Source organism: Micromonas pusilla, assembly GCF_000151265.4.
Source record: "Micromonas pusilla CCMP1545 genomic scaffold MICPUCscaffold_5, whole genome shotgun sequence".
In the NCBI taxonomy this organism is placed as follows: Eukaryota; Viridiplantae; Chlorophyta; class Mamiellophyceae; order Mamiellales; family Mamiellaceae; genus Micromonas; species Micromonas pusilla.
Window position 1 is genome coordinate 1,119,337 of NW_003315886.1, and position 15,648 is coordinate 1,134,984.

The 15,648-nt window shown below is 70.1% G+C and overlaps 9 protein-coding genes across 9 annotated transcripts; 4 read left to right on the top strand and 5 right to left on the bottom strand.

Moving 5' to 3' along the window:
* Window positions 1–117: 117 nt before the first annotated feature.
* MICPUCDRAFT_70204 (selenoprotein) lies at window positions 118–1,127 on the top strand (the record flags this gene model as incomplete). The annotated part of the gene is made up of 1 exon (XM_003058539.1): window positions 118–1,127. The coding sequence occupies one exon, from the start codon at window positions 118–120 to the stop codon at window positions 919–921; it is 804 nt and encodes a 267-aa protein (XP_003058585.1). The 3' UTR covers window positions 922–1,127.
* A 31-nt stretch (window positions 1,128–1,158) lies between these two features.
* Window positions 1,159–3,246, bottom strand: MICPUCDRAFT_33627 (uncharacterized protein; the record flags this gene model as incomplete). The annotated part of the gene is made up of 1 exon (XM_003058904.1): window positions 1,159–3,246. The coding sequence occupies one exon, from the start codon at window positions 3,244–3,246 to the stop codon at window positions 1,207–1,209; it is 2,040 nt and encodes a 679-aa protein (XP_003058950.1). The 3' UTR covers window positions 1,159–1,206.
* Window positions 3,247–4,047: 801 nt separating this feature from the next.
* On the top strand, window positions 4,048–4,377 carry MICPUCDRAFT_8312 (uncharacterized protein; the record flags this gene model as incomplete). Its single annotated transcript, XM_003058540.1, has 1 exon — window positions 4,048–4,377. A coding segment is annotated over one exon (330 nt), but the record flags the coding sequence as incomplete, so codon positions are not given.
* Window positions 4,373–4,684, bottom strand: MICPUCDRAFT_68309 (uncharacterized protein; the record flags this gene model as incomplete). Its single annotated transcript, XM_003058905.1, has 1 exon — window positions 4,373–4,684. One exon carries the CDS (start codon window positions 4,682–4,684, stop codon window positions 4,373–4,375), a length of 312 nt encoding a protein of 103 aa, XP_003058951.1.
* Window positions 4,681–6,314, bottom strand: MICPUCDRAFT_58270 (entriole proteome WD40 repeat-containing protein; the record flags this gene model as incomplete). Its single annotated transcript, XM_003058906.1, has 2 exons — window positions 4,681–5,961; window positions 6,108–6,314. The coding sequence occupies 2 exons, from the start codon at window positions 6,312–6,314 to the stop codon at window positions 4,681–4,683; spliced, it is 1,488 nt and encodes a 495-aa protein (XP_003058952.1).
* Window positions 6,315–6,541: 227 nt separating this feature from the next.
* On the bottom strand, window positions 6,542–8,927 carry MICPUCDRAFT_70246 (uncharacterized protein; the record flags this gene model as incomplete). The annotated part of the gene is made up of 2 exons (XM_003058907.1): window positions 6,542–7,379; window positions 7,570–8,927. The coding sequence occupies 2 exons, from the start codon at window positions 8,925–8,927 to the stop codon at window positions 6,542–6,544; spliced, it is 2,196 nt and encodes a 731-aa protein (XP_003058953.1).
* Window positions 8,928–9,123: 196 nt separating this feature from the next.
* Window positions 9,124–10,803, bottom strand: MICPUCDRAFT_58273 (uncharacterized protein; the record flags this gene model as incomplete). The annotated part of the gene is made up of 1 exon (XM_003058908.1): window positions 9,124–10,803. The coding sequence occupies one exon, from the start codon at window positions 10,801–10,803 to the stop codon at window positions 9,124–9,126; it is 1,680 nt and encodes a 559-aa protein (XP_003058954.1).
* Window positions 10,804–11,029: 226 nt separating this feature from the next.
* MICPUCDRAFT_58274 (uncharacterized protein) lies at window positions 11,030–12,145 on the top strand (the record flags this gene model as incomplete). Its single annotated transcript, XM_003058541.1, has 1 exon — window positions 11,030–12,145. One exon carries the CDS (start codon window positions 11,030–11,032, stop codon window positions 12,143–12,145), a length of 1,116 nt encoding a protein of 371 aa, XP_003058587.1.
* A 235-nt stretch (window positions 12,146–12,380) lies between these two features.
* MICPUCDRAFT_58275 (uncharacterized protein) lies at window positions 12,381–14,771 on the top strand (the record flags this gene model as incomplete). The annotated part of the gene is made up of 1 exon (XM_003058542.1): window positions 12,381–14,771. One exon carries the CDS (start codon window positions 12,381–12,383, stop codon window positions 14,769–14,771), a length of 2,391 nt encoding a protein of 796 aa, XP_003058588.1.
* Between the last annotated feature and the right edge of the window lie 877 nt (window positions 14,772–15,648).

Consider the following 15,648-nt stretch of genomic DNA (forward strand, 5'->3'; position numbering starts at 1 on the left):
AATCTGAGTCGGCACTCGTCGCGCTCTTCTTCAACGGCCAAACGACGCGTCGGGAGGACTTCTCGGAGCAATCGATGGATAACGCGACGCCCGCGCCCGCGACGCGCCACTCCCGGCATGCGCGTCGCCGCGACGGCACCGGTCGCGTCGCCGCCTCGGGTCCGTCCGAGCGCGGCGGCGGCGACGGCGCGCGCGCGAGCCGCCGTGCCCGTCGCGCGGCGACGCGGAGGCGGAAGACGCGACGACGCTGATGACGTCGTCGTCGCTCGCGCGTCGAAGAAGAGGGACGAGCGCCAGAGCATCTTCGACTGGGACGAGATGCGCTCGGTGCCGGTGGAGCCGAAGAACGCGGACGACGACGACGACGAGGAGGAAGAAGTCTACGAGGAGTACGTCGGCGACGACGCGCTCGCGACGTCGTTCAAGACGATGTACCAGGCTGGCGGCGGGAAGCGCGTCTACGCGGGAGTCTTCAAGAGAGACGTCGACGCGAAGGATCTGCCGTCGGAAGAAGACGCCGCCGCGAGGCGCGAGGACGCGGCGACGAACCTCACGAACATCGACATGGACGAGCGCGAGCGACGGAGTAAGATCGGCGTGTTCTTCATCGCGGTGTGCATGGCGCTGATGACGTATCAAATCCCCAGAGGGGCGCCGTGGAACGAGCGCGCGATCCTCGCGCTGCCGCTGTTCTTCGCGATCGGTTTCTTCGGCAGCGGCTCCACGGGTCTGTGAAACATCGCGCAAGCCGGGGTCTGGGACGTGGACGGGACCGGCTTGCAGACGATAGAGGATAAATCGATCGCGCAGAGGATCAGGGATGAGGTGAACGACTTCAACAGGAACACCGCGATCATCGTGTTCGCGGCGACGGCGTATTACATGGTCCTTCCGCTCGGGAAGAACCCGCCGCTCGGATAAAAAGCCGCGGCGTGATTAGCGCGCCGAAATTGATCGATCCCTTCTTCTTCGCGTCGAACGCGGACGCGCGCGAGCGCGCGCGATGTGACCGACCCGCCCCCAGTCGTGCACGCGCACGACGGGCGAGGATCGAGATGACGCGACGCGCCCGCGCGACGTCGCGCGTTCGACGAACGACCGAATGTAATACTACTACGCCGCGTACGAAGGTCCTAGAAGGTAAAGTACCTCCGAAATGCAATCGACGACGATTGGATCGGATCAACCGTATTCAACTCACGACAATCACTTCGACGCTCCCCCGCCGCTCGCGTCCTCCTCCGCCGCCCTCAGCTGAATCTTCTTCGCGACGTGCAGATCCGCGAGCTGCGCGTCGCTGACGCTCCCCGGCGCGGACGTCAGCAGACACTGCGCGGTCGCCGTCTTTGGAAACGCGATCACGTCGCGAATGCTCGACGCGCCCGCGAGCATCATCACGAGGCGATCCAACCCGAACGCCATGCCTCCGTGCGGCGGCGCGCCAAACTGAAACGCGTCCATGAGATACCCAAACTTCTCCTCCGCCTCCTCCTTCGACAGCCCGATCGCGTCGAACACCTTCTCCTGAACGTCCCGGCGGTAGATGCGCAGAGACCCGCCGCCGACCTCGACGCCGTTGTACACCAGGTCGTACGCCACCGCCCTGGCCTTCGTGATGTCGCCGCCGTCGCGGACGTCGTCCTGATTCGGCGCCGTGAACGGATGATGCAGCGCCTCGAGACGGTCCTCGTCCTCGTTCTTCTCGAACATCGGGAACTCCGTGATCCACAACACCGCGTGCGCGTCGTCCGGGATCATGTCCAGCGTTTTCGCGACGTATTGCCGCACGCGGTCGAGCGACTTGTTCACGACGCTCTCGTCCCCGGCGCCGAAGAGAACGACGTCGCCCGCGCCGGCGCCGCACGCGTCGATGATTTCCCCGGCGACGTCCGCGAGGCCCTCGCACAGCGCCTTCCCGCCGCCCTCGAGCGAGACGCCGTCCTCGCCCACGCGCGCGAACGCTAATCCGCCGGCGCCGCCCTTGATGGCCTCCGCGCACACGTCGCCCTTCGGCTTCAACCGCGAGTTGGACAGCCTTTTTCCGTCGGGGACGCGAATCGCCTTCACCGCGCCGCCGTTCTCGCTCGCCGCGCCGCTGAACAGCTTGAACGCGCACCTCGACGCGATGTCCGTGATGGTCGTGAACTCCAAACCGTACCGAACGTCCGGCTTATCGCTGCCGTACTTGCTCATGGCCTCCGCGTACGTCATCCGCGGGAACGGCCGCGGGAGCGTCACGTCGACGCCCTCTTTAAACGCGGCGCACATCAAATCCTCGCCGAGGCTCAAGATGCCGTCCATGTCCGTGAACGCCATCTCGATGTCCAGCTGCGTGAACTCCGGCTGACGGTCCGCGCGCAGGTCCTCGTCGCGGAAGCAGCGCGCGACTTGGTAGTACCGGTCCGCGCCCGCGACCATGAGCATCTGTTTGAAGAGCTGCGGCGACTGCGGCAACGCGTAGCACGCGCCGGGCTGCAGCCGCGACGGGACGAGATAATCCCTCGCGCCCTCCGGGGTCGACCGCGTCAGCATCGGCGTCTCGATCTCGAGGAACCCGTGATCGTCCTCGAGGACGCCGCGCAGCGCGCGGACGGTCTTCGCGCGCAGCCTCAGGTTCTTCACCATCCGCGGCCGCCGCAGGTCCAACACGCGATTCTTCAGCCGAACCTCCTCCGACGCGCCGCCGCCAGCTGCGTCGTCGTCCTCCTCTCCCCCACCCCCGATCGCGAACGGCAGCGACTTCCCGACGACGTTCAAGACGTCCACCTCGTCCGCGGCGACCTCTACGGCGCCGGTGGGGATCTTATCGTTCGGCGCCGTGCGCGCCTTGACGCGTCCGCGCACGCGCACGACCCACTCCGCTCGCATCGCGGCGAGCGCCGCGACGGCGCGCGACGGCGTGTCCGCGTCCGAGACCACCTGGCACAAACCGGTGTGGTCGCGCACGTCCGCGAAGACGATGCCGCCCATGTCGCGCTGCTTGTCCACCCATCCGCAGAGGGTGACGACGTCGCCGACGTCGGCGTCGCGGAGGTCGCCCGCGGCGTGCGACCGCGACGGCCACGAGAGCTCGTCCGAGAGGAAGGACTCCGACGCGGCGGCGACGTCCGCCGCGTCCGCGTTCGCGGCGACCGCGGTCGTCGAGCTCGCGCGCGTCCCCCGGAGGAGCGCGGGGGAGCGTCTCGAGGCGTGCGGCGCGGGCGCGCGTCGCGGCGCCGCGGAGGGGAGCGTCGCGGCGGAGGACATCGACATCGACATCGACATCGACATCGACGGCGTCGTCGTCGTCGCGCGCGTCGAGCGAGATTCCGCGAGCGGCGCGCGGGCGCGATTCGTCGGCGCGCGCGGGACGACGTGGACGAGCGCGCGGGCGTGAGCGGACGGGCGCGCGGAGGAGGGCGCGCGGAGGAAGTTCGTGAGCGCCGACCTCGCCAGGCGCATCGAGCTTCGGCGCGCGCGCGGGTGTGCCGAGGCGCGCGGCGGGACGGAACCCTAAACCCTTTGGCGACGACCAGATCGCGTCATCCGCTGACGACGTGATGTTCCGGCGGAAGGAAGGAACTCTCTGCATCCGACGACGCGCGCGCCAGTTCCAGCGGGCGCGCGACGCGCCGCGCGCGCGGGAGCGTTCCAATGTGGACGCTCGCGACGACGCCCTCGCGCTCGACGCTCGCGGCGACGGCGCGCGCGCGCGCGACGCGCGACGCGCCGGCCGCCGCCGCGCGTCCGCGGCCGACGCGATCTTCTTCCGCCCGGTGCCGTCGTCGGTGCCGTCGCGTCGTCGTCGCGTCGTCGTCGTCGTCGTCCTCCAGCCCGGCGCCGCTCCCCGCCGACCGCGCCGCGCCGCGAGGACGCCCGGACTTACACGACTACCCCGGCCGACGACGATGGGAGCTCGCGCTCGACCCGTACTCGCGCATGGCGCTCCCGAATCGCGCGGGCGGTCCGGAAGTCCAGAAGCGCCCGACGAGCGACATCTTCTGGGGCGCGCTCGTGTGCTTCGTCACGTTCAGCGTGCTCGGTCTCCTCGACGCGTCGATAAAAACGCGGCTCGGGCTGCCGTTCATGCACGGCGCGTGGGGCACGATCTCCATGCTCGCGTTCGGGACGATCGACAACCCGGTCGCGCGGTGGTACAACTGCGTCGTCGCCACGATCGCGTCGTGCGCCGTCGTCGCCGCGTGCTTCCATTGTTTCGGCGCGGCGTGGTGGAGCCGCGCGCTCGCGGTGTCGATATCGCTCGCGTTCATGATGTGGACCGGGAGCGTGCACCCGCCGGGCGCGGCGGCGGTCATGGCGTGCATGGACATCTCGGGGTTTCAGTCGTTGGGGCTGTGGTACGTCGCGTACCCGACGCTGTTCGGGTCTCTGTTCATCCTCGCGATGGGGAAGTTGTGTCAACGGCTGAAGCGGCGGCACGAGTGGACGTGGGGGTCGCCGGAGACGCCGCCGCCGGACGAGTACTGCGTCGTGCGGCCGGAGCGAGGCGATCGCGAGTGGTTGGGAGGAGGGAGGGACGGGAAGTGGTCGGAGTACGACACGGAGATCGAGGAGGCGCTGGAGGCGCGGCCGGGGGGGTTCTGCGACGACGACGATTGACGAGCGTAATATGTTTTTTCTTTCGCGTCGATGTGATATGATAAGACTCCGCTACCTTACGTACACGATGGAGGCGCTCTCTCATTTCGCCGCCTGCGCCTCCTGCTCCTCCGCGGCCGCGGTACTCCTCGCCGCGGCGGCGCCGATGATGTTCACCATCCTGTTCACCTTGTCCTCGTTCATGCTCAGCCTCTCCTCCAACAGCTGCATCGTCTGCGTGAGCACGTCGAGCTGCCCGACGATGTGCCCGAGCGTCGACGTGACCGCGTCGTCGATCGCGGTCACCGGCGGCGCGTCCGGCATCGGCGGCGCGGACGGGTGCTCCGGCGCCGCGGGCGGCTGCGGCAGCGGCGACGCGGGCTGCGGCAGCGGCGACGCGGCCGCCGCGGGCGCGGGCGCCTTGGTCCGCACCCGCGGCGGCGTCTTCTGCGGCGTGCTCACGCTCCGCGCGGGCGCGGTGGACGGCTTCTTCCCGCCCGACGCCGACGCCGACGCCGGCTTCTTCTGCGGCGACGGCACGGGGATGATGCCCTCGCCCGCGTTCTCCTTCCCGCCCGGCGCGGATTTGGACGCGGGCTCGATCGCCGGCGGTTTGTTTTCGCCGCCGCTGTAATCGCCGAGGACGCGGTCAAAGTTCGTCTTCCACACCATGACCTGGTCGTCGTTCCCTCCGGACGCGAAGTAGTCCCCGGCCGGGGAGAACTCCGCGTTGAGGACCGCGCCCTCGTGCCCGTTGAGGGTGTAAAACAGCTGTCCCTCGCGCAGATCCCACACCTTGATCGATCCGTCGTCGCTCGACGTGAGGAGGAAATTTCCGCTCGGGTGAAACGACACCGAGTTGACGCGCGCGCCGTGCGCGCCGTCGTAGTGCTGCACGAGCTTCTTCGATCGCACGTCCCAGAGCTGAACGACGCAGTCGTCCCCCGCGGACGCGATGCACGTGCCGTCCGGGTGAAACTTACAGCTGTTCACCGCGCTGAAGTGGTCGTCGATCACGTAGACGCAGCGTCCGGCTTTCACGTCCCACAGTCTCACCGTCTTGTCGTCCGACGCGGACACCGCGGCGTTGCTCTCCGGGGAGAAGCTCGCGCACTTGACCCAGTTCGTGTGCCCGGTGAGCGTGGACAGGAACTTGCCGTCCCGCGCGGACCACAGCTTGATCGTCTTATCGTCCGACGCCGAGACGAGGCTCTCGCCGTTTTCCGAGAATTCGACGGAGCGCACGCACGCCGAGTGCGCCTTGAGCACCTTGGGCGTGTACAGGCCGACGACGGAGGGCGTCCAGAGGCGGATCGTGCAGTCCTTGCTTCCGGACGCGATGGAGCCTCCCGTCGGGTTGTACGCCACGGTCGTGACGGCGTCCTAATAAGGCGGGGGTGGGAGGAGGGGCGAGGCCGCGCGTGAGCGAGAGCGAGCGCGCGGGGGACGCCGCGGGCGAAGAATCGAATTGAAAAAGAACGAGCGCGGCCGCGGCGTGAAGGGACGCGCGATGCGACGCTCGCGCGCACCTTGTGCCCCGTGAAGCGATACGCGCGCATCTGCGGCTTGAAGTTCCAGATCATGAGCGAGTTGTCGTTCGACGACGTGATGAGCTGCTTCATGTTCGGGTTGAACGCGCAGCACGTGACCGCGTCTTTGTGCCCGCGGAACGTCCGCTCCAGGGTGGGGTCCTCCGACGACTCGTTCGCCATGGGGACGCCGCCGAAGCGAACCATGATGCCGGGCGCGCGTGGGGACGCTCCGTGCGGGGGGTGAGTGATGACGACGCGTCGTCGCTCGTGAATTTGAAAACGGGCGAATTTTCGTGCGGTCAAATCGCGAGTTTTTCACCCATTCATAGGTTTCAACATTTGATCGTGTCTGCTTTCAAATGACCCGCATATGGAATCGCCCGTATTGGCGCACAGCGCGTCAAAGTTTCGTTCAACACACGTTCGCTCTCTCATCGCGCCGCGCTCGCGCCTCCGGCGCTCTCTTCCGCGCGCTCCATCTTCCACGCCCCCTCCTTCAACACCCACGTCTCCTCCTCCTCGCTCCATCGAAACCATCGCGGCGTCCACGCCTCCCCCGCTCTCGCCCGGCGCGCGCGCTCGCCCCGCTCGTCGCGTTCCACTTTTTTCTTCGCCCTCTTCGCGTCGTCCCAACGCCGCTGCTCCATCGCGCGTATCACCTCCCCCCACACCGCCTCCGTGGCCTTGACGCCGTCGCTCTCGTGCGCCCAGTTGTGTTCTTTCACGAACCCGGCGACCTCTTTCCTGGCCGCCTCGGACGCGTCGTACAGGACGCCGACCTCGGGGCGATCGCGACCCTTCTTCTTCGCGGCGGTCAATGCGGCGGTCTCCTCGCTTATTACTCCTCGAAGGTCGGTCGCCGTGACCCTCGCGTCGTACCGCCCGGCGATCGCGAACAGCGTCCGTTCCGGGTCCGCCTCGCGGAATACCCTCCCGATGACCCTGAACCCGCCGCTCGCGCCCTCGGCGAACTTCCGAGGCTTGTGCCGCACCTCCGCGCGAAGGCCGCTCTCGCGGCAACGCACGACGAACGGCGCCTTGGACTCCATCTGCACGTACATCCGCGGGACGAAGTGCCACTCGAACCCGACCATCGTCGTGTCGTACGTCTCGTAGACCGGGTCGTCCATCGCGGCGGCGGCGTGGGCGCGCGCGGGCGGGACGCGGACTCTGAAGACGCGCTTCCCGATCATGTCGATCTCGACGCGAAGACCGACGAGCCGCGGCCGCGCGCGGAAGTGCCCGTGGACGCTCCAGCCGTCGCCGACGCTGCGAGGGAAGGCGCGAGCGCGCGCGCGTCGGTCAGTCGCGTTGAAAGGAAGGCATGCGCGCGGCGAGGCGAAGCGAGCGGCGAACAGAGGGAGAAGCGAAAGGGGCCCGCCGCGCGGGAAGCGGTCGGACGCGAGCCTCTCGCCTGTGAAAAGCCGTCACCGGCGGGTGATGCGTCACTTGCTCCAACACGCTTCGTATCTCGACGCCGTTCGAGAGGTGCAGCTCGTGCCGCGCGGTCTCGCCGAGGACGGGGTTAAACGGCTTCTGGAGGTGCGCGGGAGGTTCCGCGTCCGCGAGGAGCGCGCGGACGACGCGGAGGATCCGTCCCTCGGGCGTTGAAGCCGGCGGGGGCACGGTCGTCGCGACGTCGACGTCGCGCGCTTCGTCCGCGTCGACGTCGACTTCGACTTCGACTTCTCCGTGGACTTCGCCGTCGTCGCCGTAGTCCACGCTGACGTTATCCCACGCCGCGTGGTCGTCCTCCAGGTCCGCGAAGTCCTCGAGCGCTTCGATCGAGTGCTGTCGCTCGACCGCGAAGAAGGGGGAGGAGAATTTGGATTTTCGTTCGTCGCCGCCGTCGCCGTCGCCGCCGTCGCCGTCGTCGCGCGATCGGTCCGCCTCTCCCGCGATCCCGCGCGCTCGCGCCGCCTCTCGAAGCGCGCGCGACCGCGACCGGGCCCCAAAGTCGCGCTGCAGCTGCGTGAACAGCCGCGTCGCGCGCGGTCGTCGTCGCTCCTGTTCCCCCGGGGAACCCCGCGGCGGCGGCCGCGTCGACGCCGGCCCACCGGCTCCGGCGGCGGCGGGCGGCTTCAGCGACGATTCGCCGACCGCGTGCGTTCGTAGAACGGACGTCCGCGCGTGCCAGCGGATGGGCGTTCCCGCGAACGCGGTGAGGTCGAGGCTTCCGCCCGCGGCGCGCGCGGCTTTCGTCATCGAGCGCATCATGCGCATGCCCGACGCGACTCTCGCGACTCTGGCGAGAGCGCCTTTCCTCTTCGTCTTCTTCTTGGTCGTCGTCGTCGTCGTCGTCGTCGTCGCCGCCGCCGCTCCCGCGTCGCCGTCGTCGCCGTCGTCGCACAGGCGCTCGATCGCGTCGTCCTCGAGGTGCTCGGACGCGCTCGCGAGGAGCTGCGCCACGCGCGCGTCCATCGCGGGCGGGGTGTCCGGCGGCGGCGCGGGCTGCGCGAACGCGAGCGTCGTCTTCGTCGTCGTCGTCGTCGTCGTCGCGTTTCGAGGCGACCGCGCGAGCGAGGGGACGCGGTCGCCGCCGTCGTCGTCGTCGTCGTCGTCGTCGTCGTCGTCGTCGTCGGACGCGAAGCTGCTGCGTCCGGAGCGGTAGCTCGACGCGTCGTCGTCGTCGTCGTCGTCGCCGTCGACGCGCGCGCGGTCGACCTCGAGCGGCGTCGTCGTCGTCGTCGCCTTCCGCTCGAGCGACGACGGCGCTCGGACGAGGCGCGCGGCGCCCTCCGCGGCCGCGGCGGCGATCGCCGACGCGACGACGGGCTCGCTCGACGATCGCGGCGGCCTGCAGACGCAGTTCCCCATGGCGCGCGCGCGGTGGCGGTGTGGCGGCGACGGACGACGACGCGCGGTGCGCGGGAGGGAGGAGGGGAGCGAGGGGAGCGCGGGCGTCGCACAAGCCTCGGGCGCGGGCGCCGGGCGTCGTCTCGGAAGCCTCGACGCGTCGAACAGAACGGAGGGAACGCCGCTCTGGCGCTATCACAAATAACGACGACTCGACTCAGTCCACCTCCGCGACCGGCGGAGGCGGCAGAGCCCCCCCGAACGCCGCCGCCGCCGCCGCATCCTTCCCCGCCCCCGTCTCCCGCGAGAAGACCCCCTCCCTCTCCTTCCTCCGCTGCCACTCCTCGTCGCTCTGCGGGACGTACCGGAACCACATCGTCCGACCCTCGAACGTCCTTCCGTTCATCTTCGACGAGCACCTCACCGCCGCTTCCAGCGCCGTCCCGCCGACGCCGCTCGCGCCGCCGCCGCCCTCCTCGAACTCCAGCGATATCCGCTTGTCCCCGTGTTCCGGCGCGACGTGCGCGATAACGCTCTCGACGTCCCACCCGGAGACGGCCGCGCACTCGCGCCTGACGACCTCCACGACGTCGGCGACGACGTCGTCGGGTTCGCAGTGCTCGCGGCACACAACGTTGTACGCCCAGAGCTTCTCGTTGGGCTCCTCGAGAAGCGGCAGCGCGATGTCCGGGATCGCGTACGTCGCCGCGTCGCCCTCCTTCGCCGGCGCCGCGTCCGGCATCGCGCGCTTGCACACGATCGGCTGCCTGAAGCACCACGCGCCGGTGAGCGCCTCTTCCGCGACGACGGTTAACCGCGGATCCGCGAATTCGCAAAACACGTGCCCGGTGTTCCGACCGCGCGCGTCCGGCATGACGCAAAACGACTTCAGCTCCCCGATCGCCTGCAACACCTGGCGGGTCTGCCCTTCCGTGTGCAGCGGGTCGAACCCGCCGACGTACAGCTTGTTCGGGCCGTCCGGCGTGCGCTTCGGGAGCTTCGGCCACTCGCTCACGAGCGGCGGCGGCGCGGGGATCGCCAGATCCTCGGGCCACGGCGGCGGCGCGTTCGCCTGCTTCTCCCCGAGCAGTCCGATCCCCTTGGGTCCCTCGATCTGCAGCCCGTCGCGAATTACCACCGGGTTCTTCGACGGGTCGTAATCGCGCGGACGGTTCACGCGGATCTTCCTACCGGTGTCGCCGTACACGACGCCGTCGAACATGAGCGCGGATTGCGCGTCGTCGCAGTTGGTAAACTCGGCGAAACCAAATCCTTTCTCGTGTTGAATCTTCACGTCCACGACCGGCGGCCCCGCGGCCGGGTTGATCGCCGCGCCGGAGTTGAGCATCAGGTCGTTCAGAAACCGTTGCACGTCGCTGTTGATCGCGCCCGGCGGGATGCCGCCGATGTACAGCCGCCGCGCTTGACGCGTGTGTTGCGCGTAGGCGGTTTGTCTCTGCGGCTCGTTCATCCCCGCGCCCCAGCCCTCGGGCATGCCAGGGTACAGCGCGGGGTCCGCGGGCGCGGCGTCTACGTCCGCGTACCCGAGCGGCATCCCGAGCTGGGCCTGGATCGCCGCGGCGGCTTTCGCGGCGGCGGCTTTCGCGGCCTCGACGGACATGGCGCTCGCGCCGGACGGCATCGTCGCGATCGGCGCGTCGTTCGCGACGCCCGCGCCCGGCGGCGGTGGCGGCGGCGGGACGCGCGTCGTCGCGACGTTCGCGCCCGGCGGCGGCGGCGGCGGCGGGACGTTCGCCGCGCCGCCCGCGCCGCCCGCGCCCGCGCCCGCGCCCGGCGTCGCCGCCGCGGGATCGTCCCCCGGTTGCTTACGCCTCGCGACGAGGCCTTCGCCCCATCGCGACGTTCGCCCGCGCTTCTTCTCGGGCGTGTCCGGCATCGCCGCGGCGAAGGGGACTGATCGGACGCGCTCTGCGAGCACCACCGAACGCGGCTGCGCGTCGCCGAGGTGGTCGCCCTGTTCGCGTCGCGCGCGGCGTCGTCGTCTGGCGCGATCGGTCGTTGCCCTAATCCACTCGGCTGAGATGATCTCTGCTCGAAATAAAATTCGCGCGCCAAGAAAAAATAACGTCTCGTCGCGCGAGCGCACTTCGCGGGCGCGCGCGATGGCGCGGTCGGCGACGCGCGTCGAACATCCGCGCCCCCCCGCGCGCGACGACGCGGCGTCGGCGTCGAGCAGCGCGCTGCCGTCGAGCCGCGACATCGAGGCCGAGTTCGGGCTCTACGCGGGCGACGAGTGCGACGTCGAGATCGACGACGAGGGCGACGTGCGATGCGCGTGCGAGGGCTGCGCGCGATGGAAAGCGTACGTCTCCGGCACGCTCGGTCCGCCGCATCCGACGTGGCCGCAGTACGAAGTCTTCACGCGCGAGCACATGCGCGCGCTCGCGGAGTACCTCTCGAAGCGCGCGCGCGCGTACGCGGACGAGGACGAGGACGAGGATCGGCCGCGCCGTCGCGCGCTCGAAGTTCTCGAAGTCGGCGCAGGCGACGGGAGACTGTCGCGCGCGCTGAACGACGAGTGCGCCGCCATCGCGCGCGCGTCGCCGTCCAGGGGGGTGTCGGTGACGGTGCGACCGACGGACGACGGATCGTTGGGACTGGCGCGCGGAGATCGCGTCGTCCGGGACGGGGCGCCGGAACCGCCGGAACGCGTCGACGCGGCGGCGGCGCTCGAACGGTACCGTCCGACGATCGTCCTCGCGTGTTGGCAGCCGATGGGCGTGGACTGGACGGCCGCGATGCGCGCGTGCGACGCGGTGCGAGAGTACGTGCTCGTCGGGGAGACGGACGACGGCGTGTGCGGGCGGCCGTGGGAGACGTGGGGGTATCGCGGCGGCGGCGGCGGCGGCGGCGGCGGCGGCGGCGACGGCGACGACTCCGACGACGACGACGACGCGCGACGCGTGAGTTACGAGATCGAAGCCGCCTTCAGCGGCGACTTCGAAACAGACGTCGCCGCGTTTCGATTAGCGATGCGTCGCGACCCTCACGTCGCGGCGGTCGTTAACGGATCGCGGACCGAGAAAGAAGACTCCGACGACGCCGACTCCGACGACGAGCCGCCGCCGCACGAAAAGGACGGGTTCGCGCGCGTCGACTTGAAAGACGTGAGCGCGCGTCAGATTTGCCGCACGGACGAGCGGTGGCGCGCGAGGCGACAGTCTAGGACGGTGTCGTTCCGCAGGGTAGGAAAGGAGGATGGTAGAAACGACGAGTAGAGTAGACGAAGACGCACGCGTACGGCGTTTGACGACCGACGACGAGTAGTGTAGATTCGAAGTAGTACGCACGCGATGCGAATTCGTATGAGCAAACAGTATGATACGAGCCCGATCTACACACGCACGCTGGAGGTGCCGAGTTCGGGAGGGCGGGTGTTTCGTTCGTTCGCGTTCGTCGAGATCTCATCTCATCCTCCGACGCGCCGCGGGGGCGCTCGTCCTTCCTCGCGCGATGCCGAGCGCGGTCTCGCGCGCGCGCGGATGGCTCCTATCGCTCGCGGCGATCGTCCTCCTCACCGCGCACGACCGTTCCTGGACCTGGCGCGGGTACGTCGCCTCCTCGTTCGCGTCGTCCGAGCATCTCTTGTATCACGCGATCGGTCACGCCCCGTGCGTCATGCTCCTGAACCGCACCGGCGCGGCGGGGTGCAGCACCCCTGCTGGGCGCTCGCGCGTCGTCGCGACGCTGCAGCGCGCGACGTCGATGCGCGACGTCGCGGAGTTGAAGGAGGCGCGGATGCTGCTGACGCCGCCGTCGGTGTTCTCGGACGTGGTGCGCGCGCGAGCCGCGGGGACGCTGAGCGCGCGCGTGAAGGGCGTCCTCGTGGAGCGCGCCGACGACGCGCTGAACGCCACCGCGGACGGCGTGGCCGCGTTCTCGAACGCGGAGCGGTACCCGCAGAGCGCGCTCGCGCTCGGCGGCGACGCGGCAATCGCGATCGACTGGAACCCCGTCGGCGACGGCGCGGCGACCGCGCGCTTCGACAGATTCCCGATCGCGTTTCTCGACGCGGACGCGACGACGCGCGCGTTGGAGTTCGCGACGGAGAACGCCGCGGCGGCGTACTCGCGCCCGAGCGTCGTCGCGAGCGCGAACTTCGCGATGGCCGCGGACGGGTGGCGGAGCCGCGCGAAGCGGTCGGACGCGTCGCGGGACTCGATCGAGTGCGTGCGCGACGGGCGGTGCCTCCCCGTGGGCGCGCACAGCGTCGTCGCGTCCGCGCCGCCCGTCGGCGGCGGCGGTTCGTATTCCGGGCTCGGCGACGGTTCGTCTTCCTCAAGCGGGTTCGTCCTCGTCGCGTGCAAGCTCGACGGCGGGAGCGGAGGGATGTTTCAGGAGATGTCACGAGACGCGAACGGCGCGCGGTCGGGGTTGATCGCGACGCTGGCGGCGGCGAAGGCGTACTCGGCCGCGCTCGCCGCCGCCGCCGGGTCGATCGGCGCCGGGGTCGCGCCGAAGCCCGTGGTGTTCGCCGCGTTCGGCGGCGAGTCGTTCGGGTACTCGGGGTCGAGGCGGTTCGCGCGGGAGCTGCACCGCGCGCGCGCGTCGTCGTCGTCGTCGTCGTCGTCGTCGTCGGACGGAGCGGCGAGCGTCTTGGGGGGACTGGCGGGGATGTCCGCGGACGCCGTCGTGGAAATGGGCGCGGTGGGCCTCGCGTCGCGGCGCGTGCCCGCGTCCACGACGACGCCGACGGTGTACGCGCACGCGAACGTCGACGGCGGCGACGCGACGGACGCGATCGTCGACGCGCTGATCGCGGGCGCGGCGGCGGCGCCGAGCGGCGAAGGGAGGGTGGAGGTGAAACGCGCGAGCGGCGGAAGCGACGCCTCCTCCGCGGGGTCTCTTCCGCCGTCGTCGGCGTTTTCGTTTATTCGACGCGACGCGTCGACGCCGGTCGTCGTCCTCGCCGAGCACGACGGCGCGCCGTACTCGGACCCGTTCTACGGCGGCGTCTACGACGCGGGCGTGGACGCGGTCGACGCGGCGCGGATGGCGCGCGTGGCCGCGGCGGTCGCGAGGGCGGTCGCGCGCCTCGCGTTCGCCGACGCCGCGTCCGGAGCCGCCGTCTCCGCCGCGGTGTCGGACGCGGCGACCGCGTCCACGACTTCGAACCTCACCGCGTGCCTCGTCGACGAGCGCGTCGGGCTCGCGGCGTGCGACGCCGCGCGCGCGCTGTTCACGCCGAACGATCCGGGGCCGGGCGACGCGGGCGGGCAGCGCGCGCCGGGGAGTTATCCCGGCGTCGCCGTCGCGGAGGCGGGGCGGGAATTGGATCAGGACCCGCGACGCGGGAAGGGCGACGTCGCGCAGTTCGCGTGGCACTTCTTAGGCGAGGTCACCGCGGTGGCGGCCCCGAGCGGTGTTTCGAGTTCTAAACGCGCGTGCGGTGGGAACGGCGACTGCGACGCGGCGAGCGGCGAGACGTGCGTCGGCGCCGTCGCCCCGGCGGCGACGCGGCGGCGCCGGCGGCGGCTCCTCGGAAATTTCGTCGGCGGTGACGGCGACGACGACGCCGACGCCGACGCGCGCGTCGGGGCGTGCCTCGCGTCGTCCCCGCGGTTCATCCCGGCGACGTCGCACCGGTTCGTCTTCGACGCGGACGCGGGAAGATGGAACGTCGCGGACCCGGACGAGGACGAGGAGGATCTCCCCGGCGGCGCGGACGCGCTCTGGGCCGAGAGTGATTGGCCCTCGTCGATCGGGATCGAGATGTACCGAAGCGAGGGCGTCGTTCGCGAGACGATGTTCTTCGCGCTCGGCGTCGCGGTCGTCGCGGGTGCGCTGGCGTGCGCGAAGTGCCGCGAGGAGCGCGAGGAGAAGTCCGAGCGGTACCGCGAGTAGGCGAACGAGGGATTTTTTTCCGCGAAGGTAGAAACTACGCTAGCACGATGGAGCGCGATTCGTTCCGATCCGATCCAGTCTATTCTTTCTTCGACGCGTTCGCGGATATCCACGCCGCGGTTCCCGCTTTCCTCCACTCCGTCTGCTCGTCGAACTCGAGTTCCTCGTCCGCGGCCATCCCGACGCCGACTTTCGCGACGCCCCCCGCGACCTTCCATCGCCTCTTCGCGACCTCCTCCTCCTCCTCCTCCTCGTCGTCGTCGCCGCCGCGTGTCGTCTTCGCGCTCACCCCCGGGTTATCTAACGGCGGCACCGCTCTCCCGCCGGTCATCGTGACCGTCTTACTCGCCTCGTCGACGACGTACGTCACCTCCACGTCGCACAGGGTCACGCGGTAGACGTCAAACTTTTTCGCGTCGGCGGCGGCGACGCGTTCTCGCGCGGCTCTCATGTCCAACGCCAGCACCTCTTTGACCATCTCCACGAACGCCGCGCCGGACGCGTACAGCGCGTCCGGCGGCGCGAGCCCGCTCCGCCGCAGCTCTTTCGCTTCCCTCTTCAGGCGCTTGCGCGTCTCGGGGTCGACGCTCGCCGCCGCCGCCGCGGGGCTCTTTTTCCTCCCGCCTCCTCCGCTCCTCTGCTTCATCCCCGACTCCGGCCCTTCCCTCTCCAACCGGATCCGCCGTCGCTCCTTCACGCTCGCCTCGTACGCCGCGCCCACCTCCGCGTCCGCGCGCGCGCTCGACGCCACCGCGTCGATCCGCAGCGGCTCGTCCCGGTCGGTCGCGACAGCGTTCACCCAGGGAGGCGCGGTCGCGTCCGGCACGCAGTCGCAAAACGGCGCGTACGGCTTCGGGGTCGAGGGTCCGTACGAAGC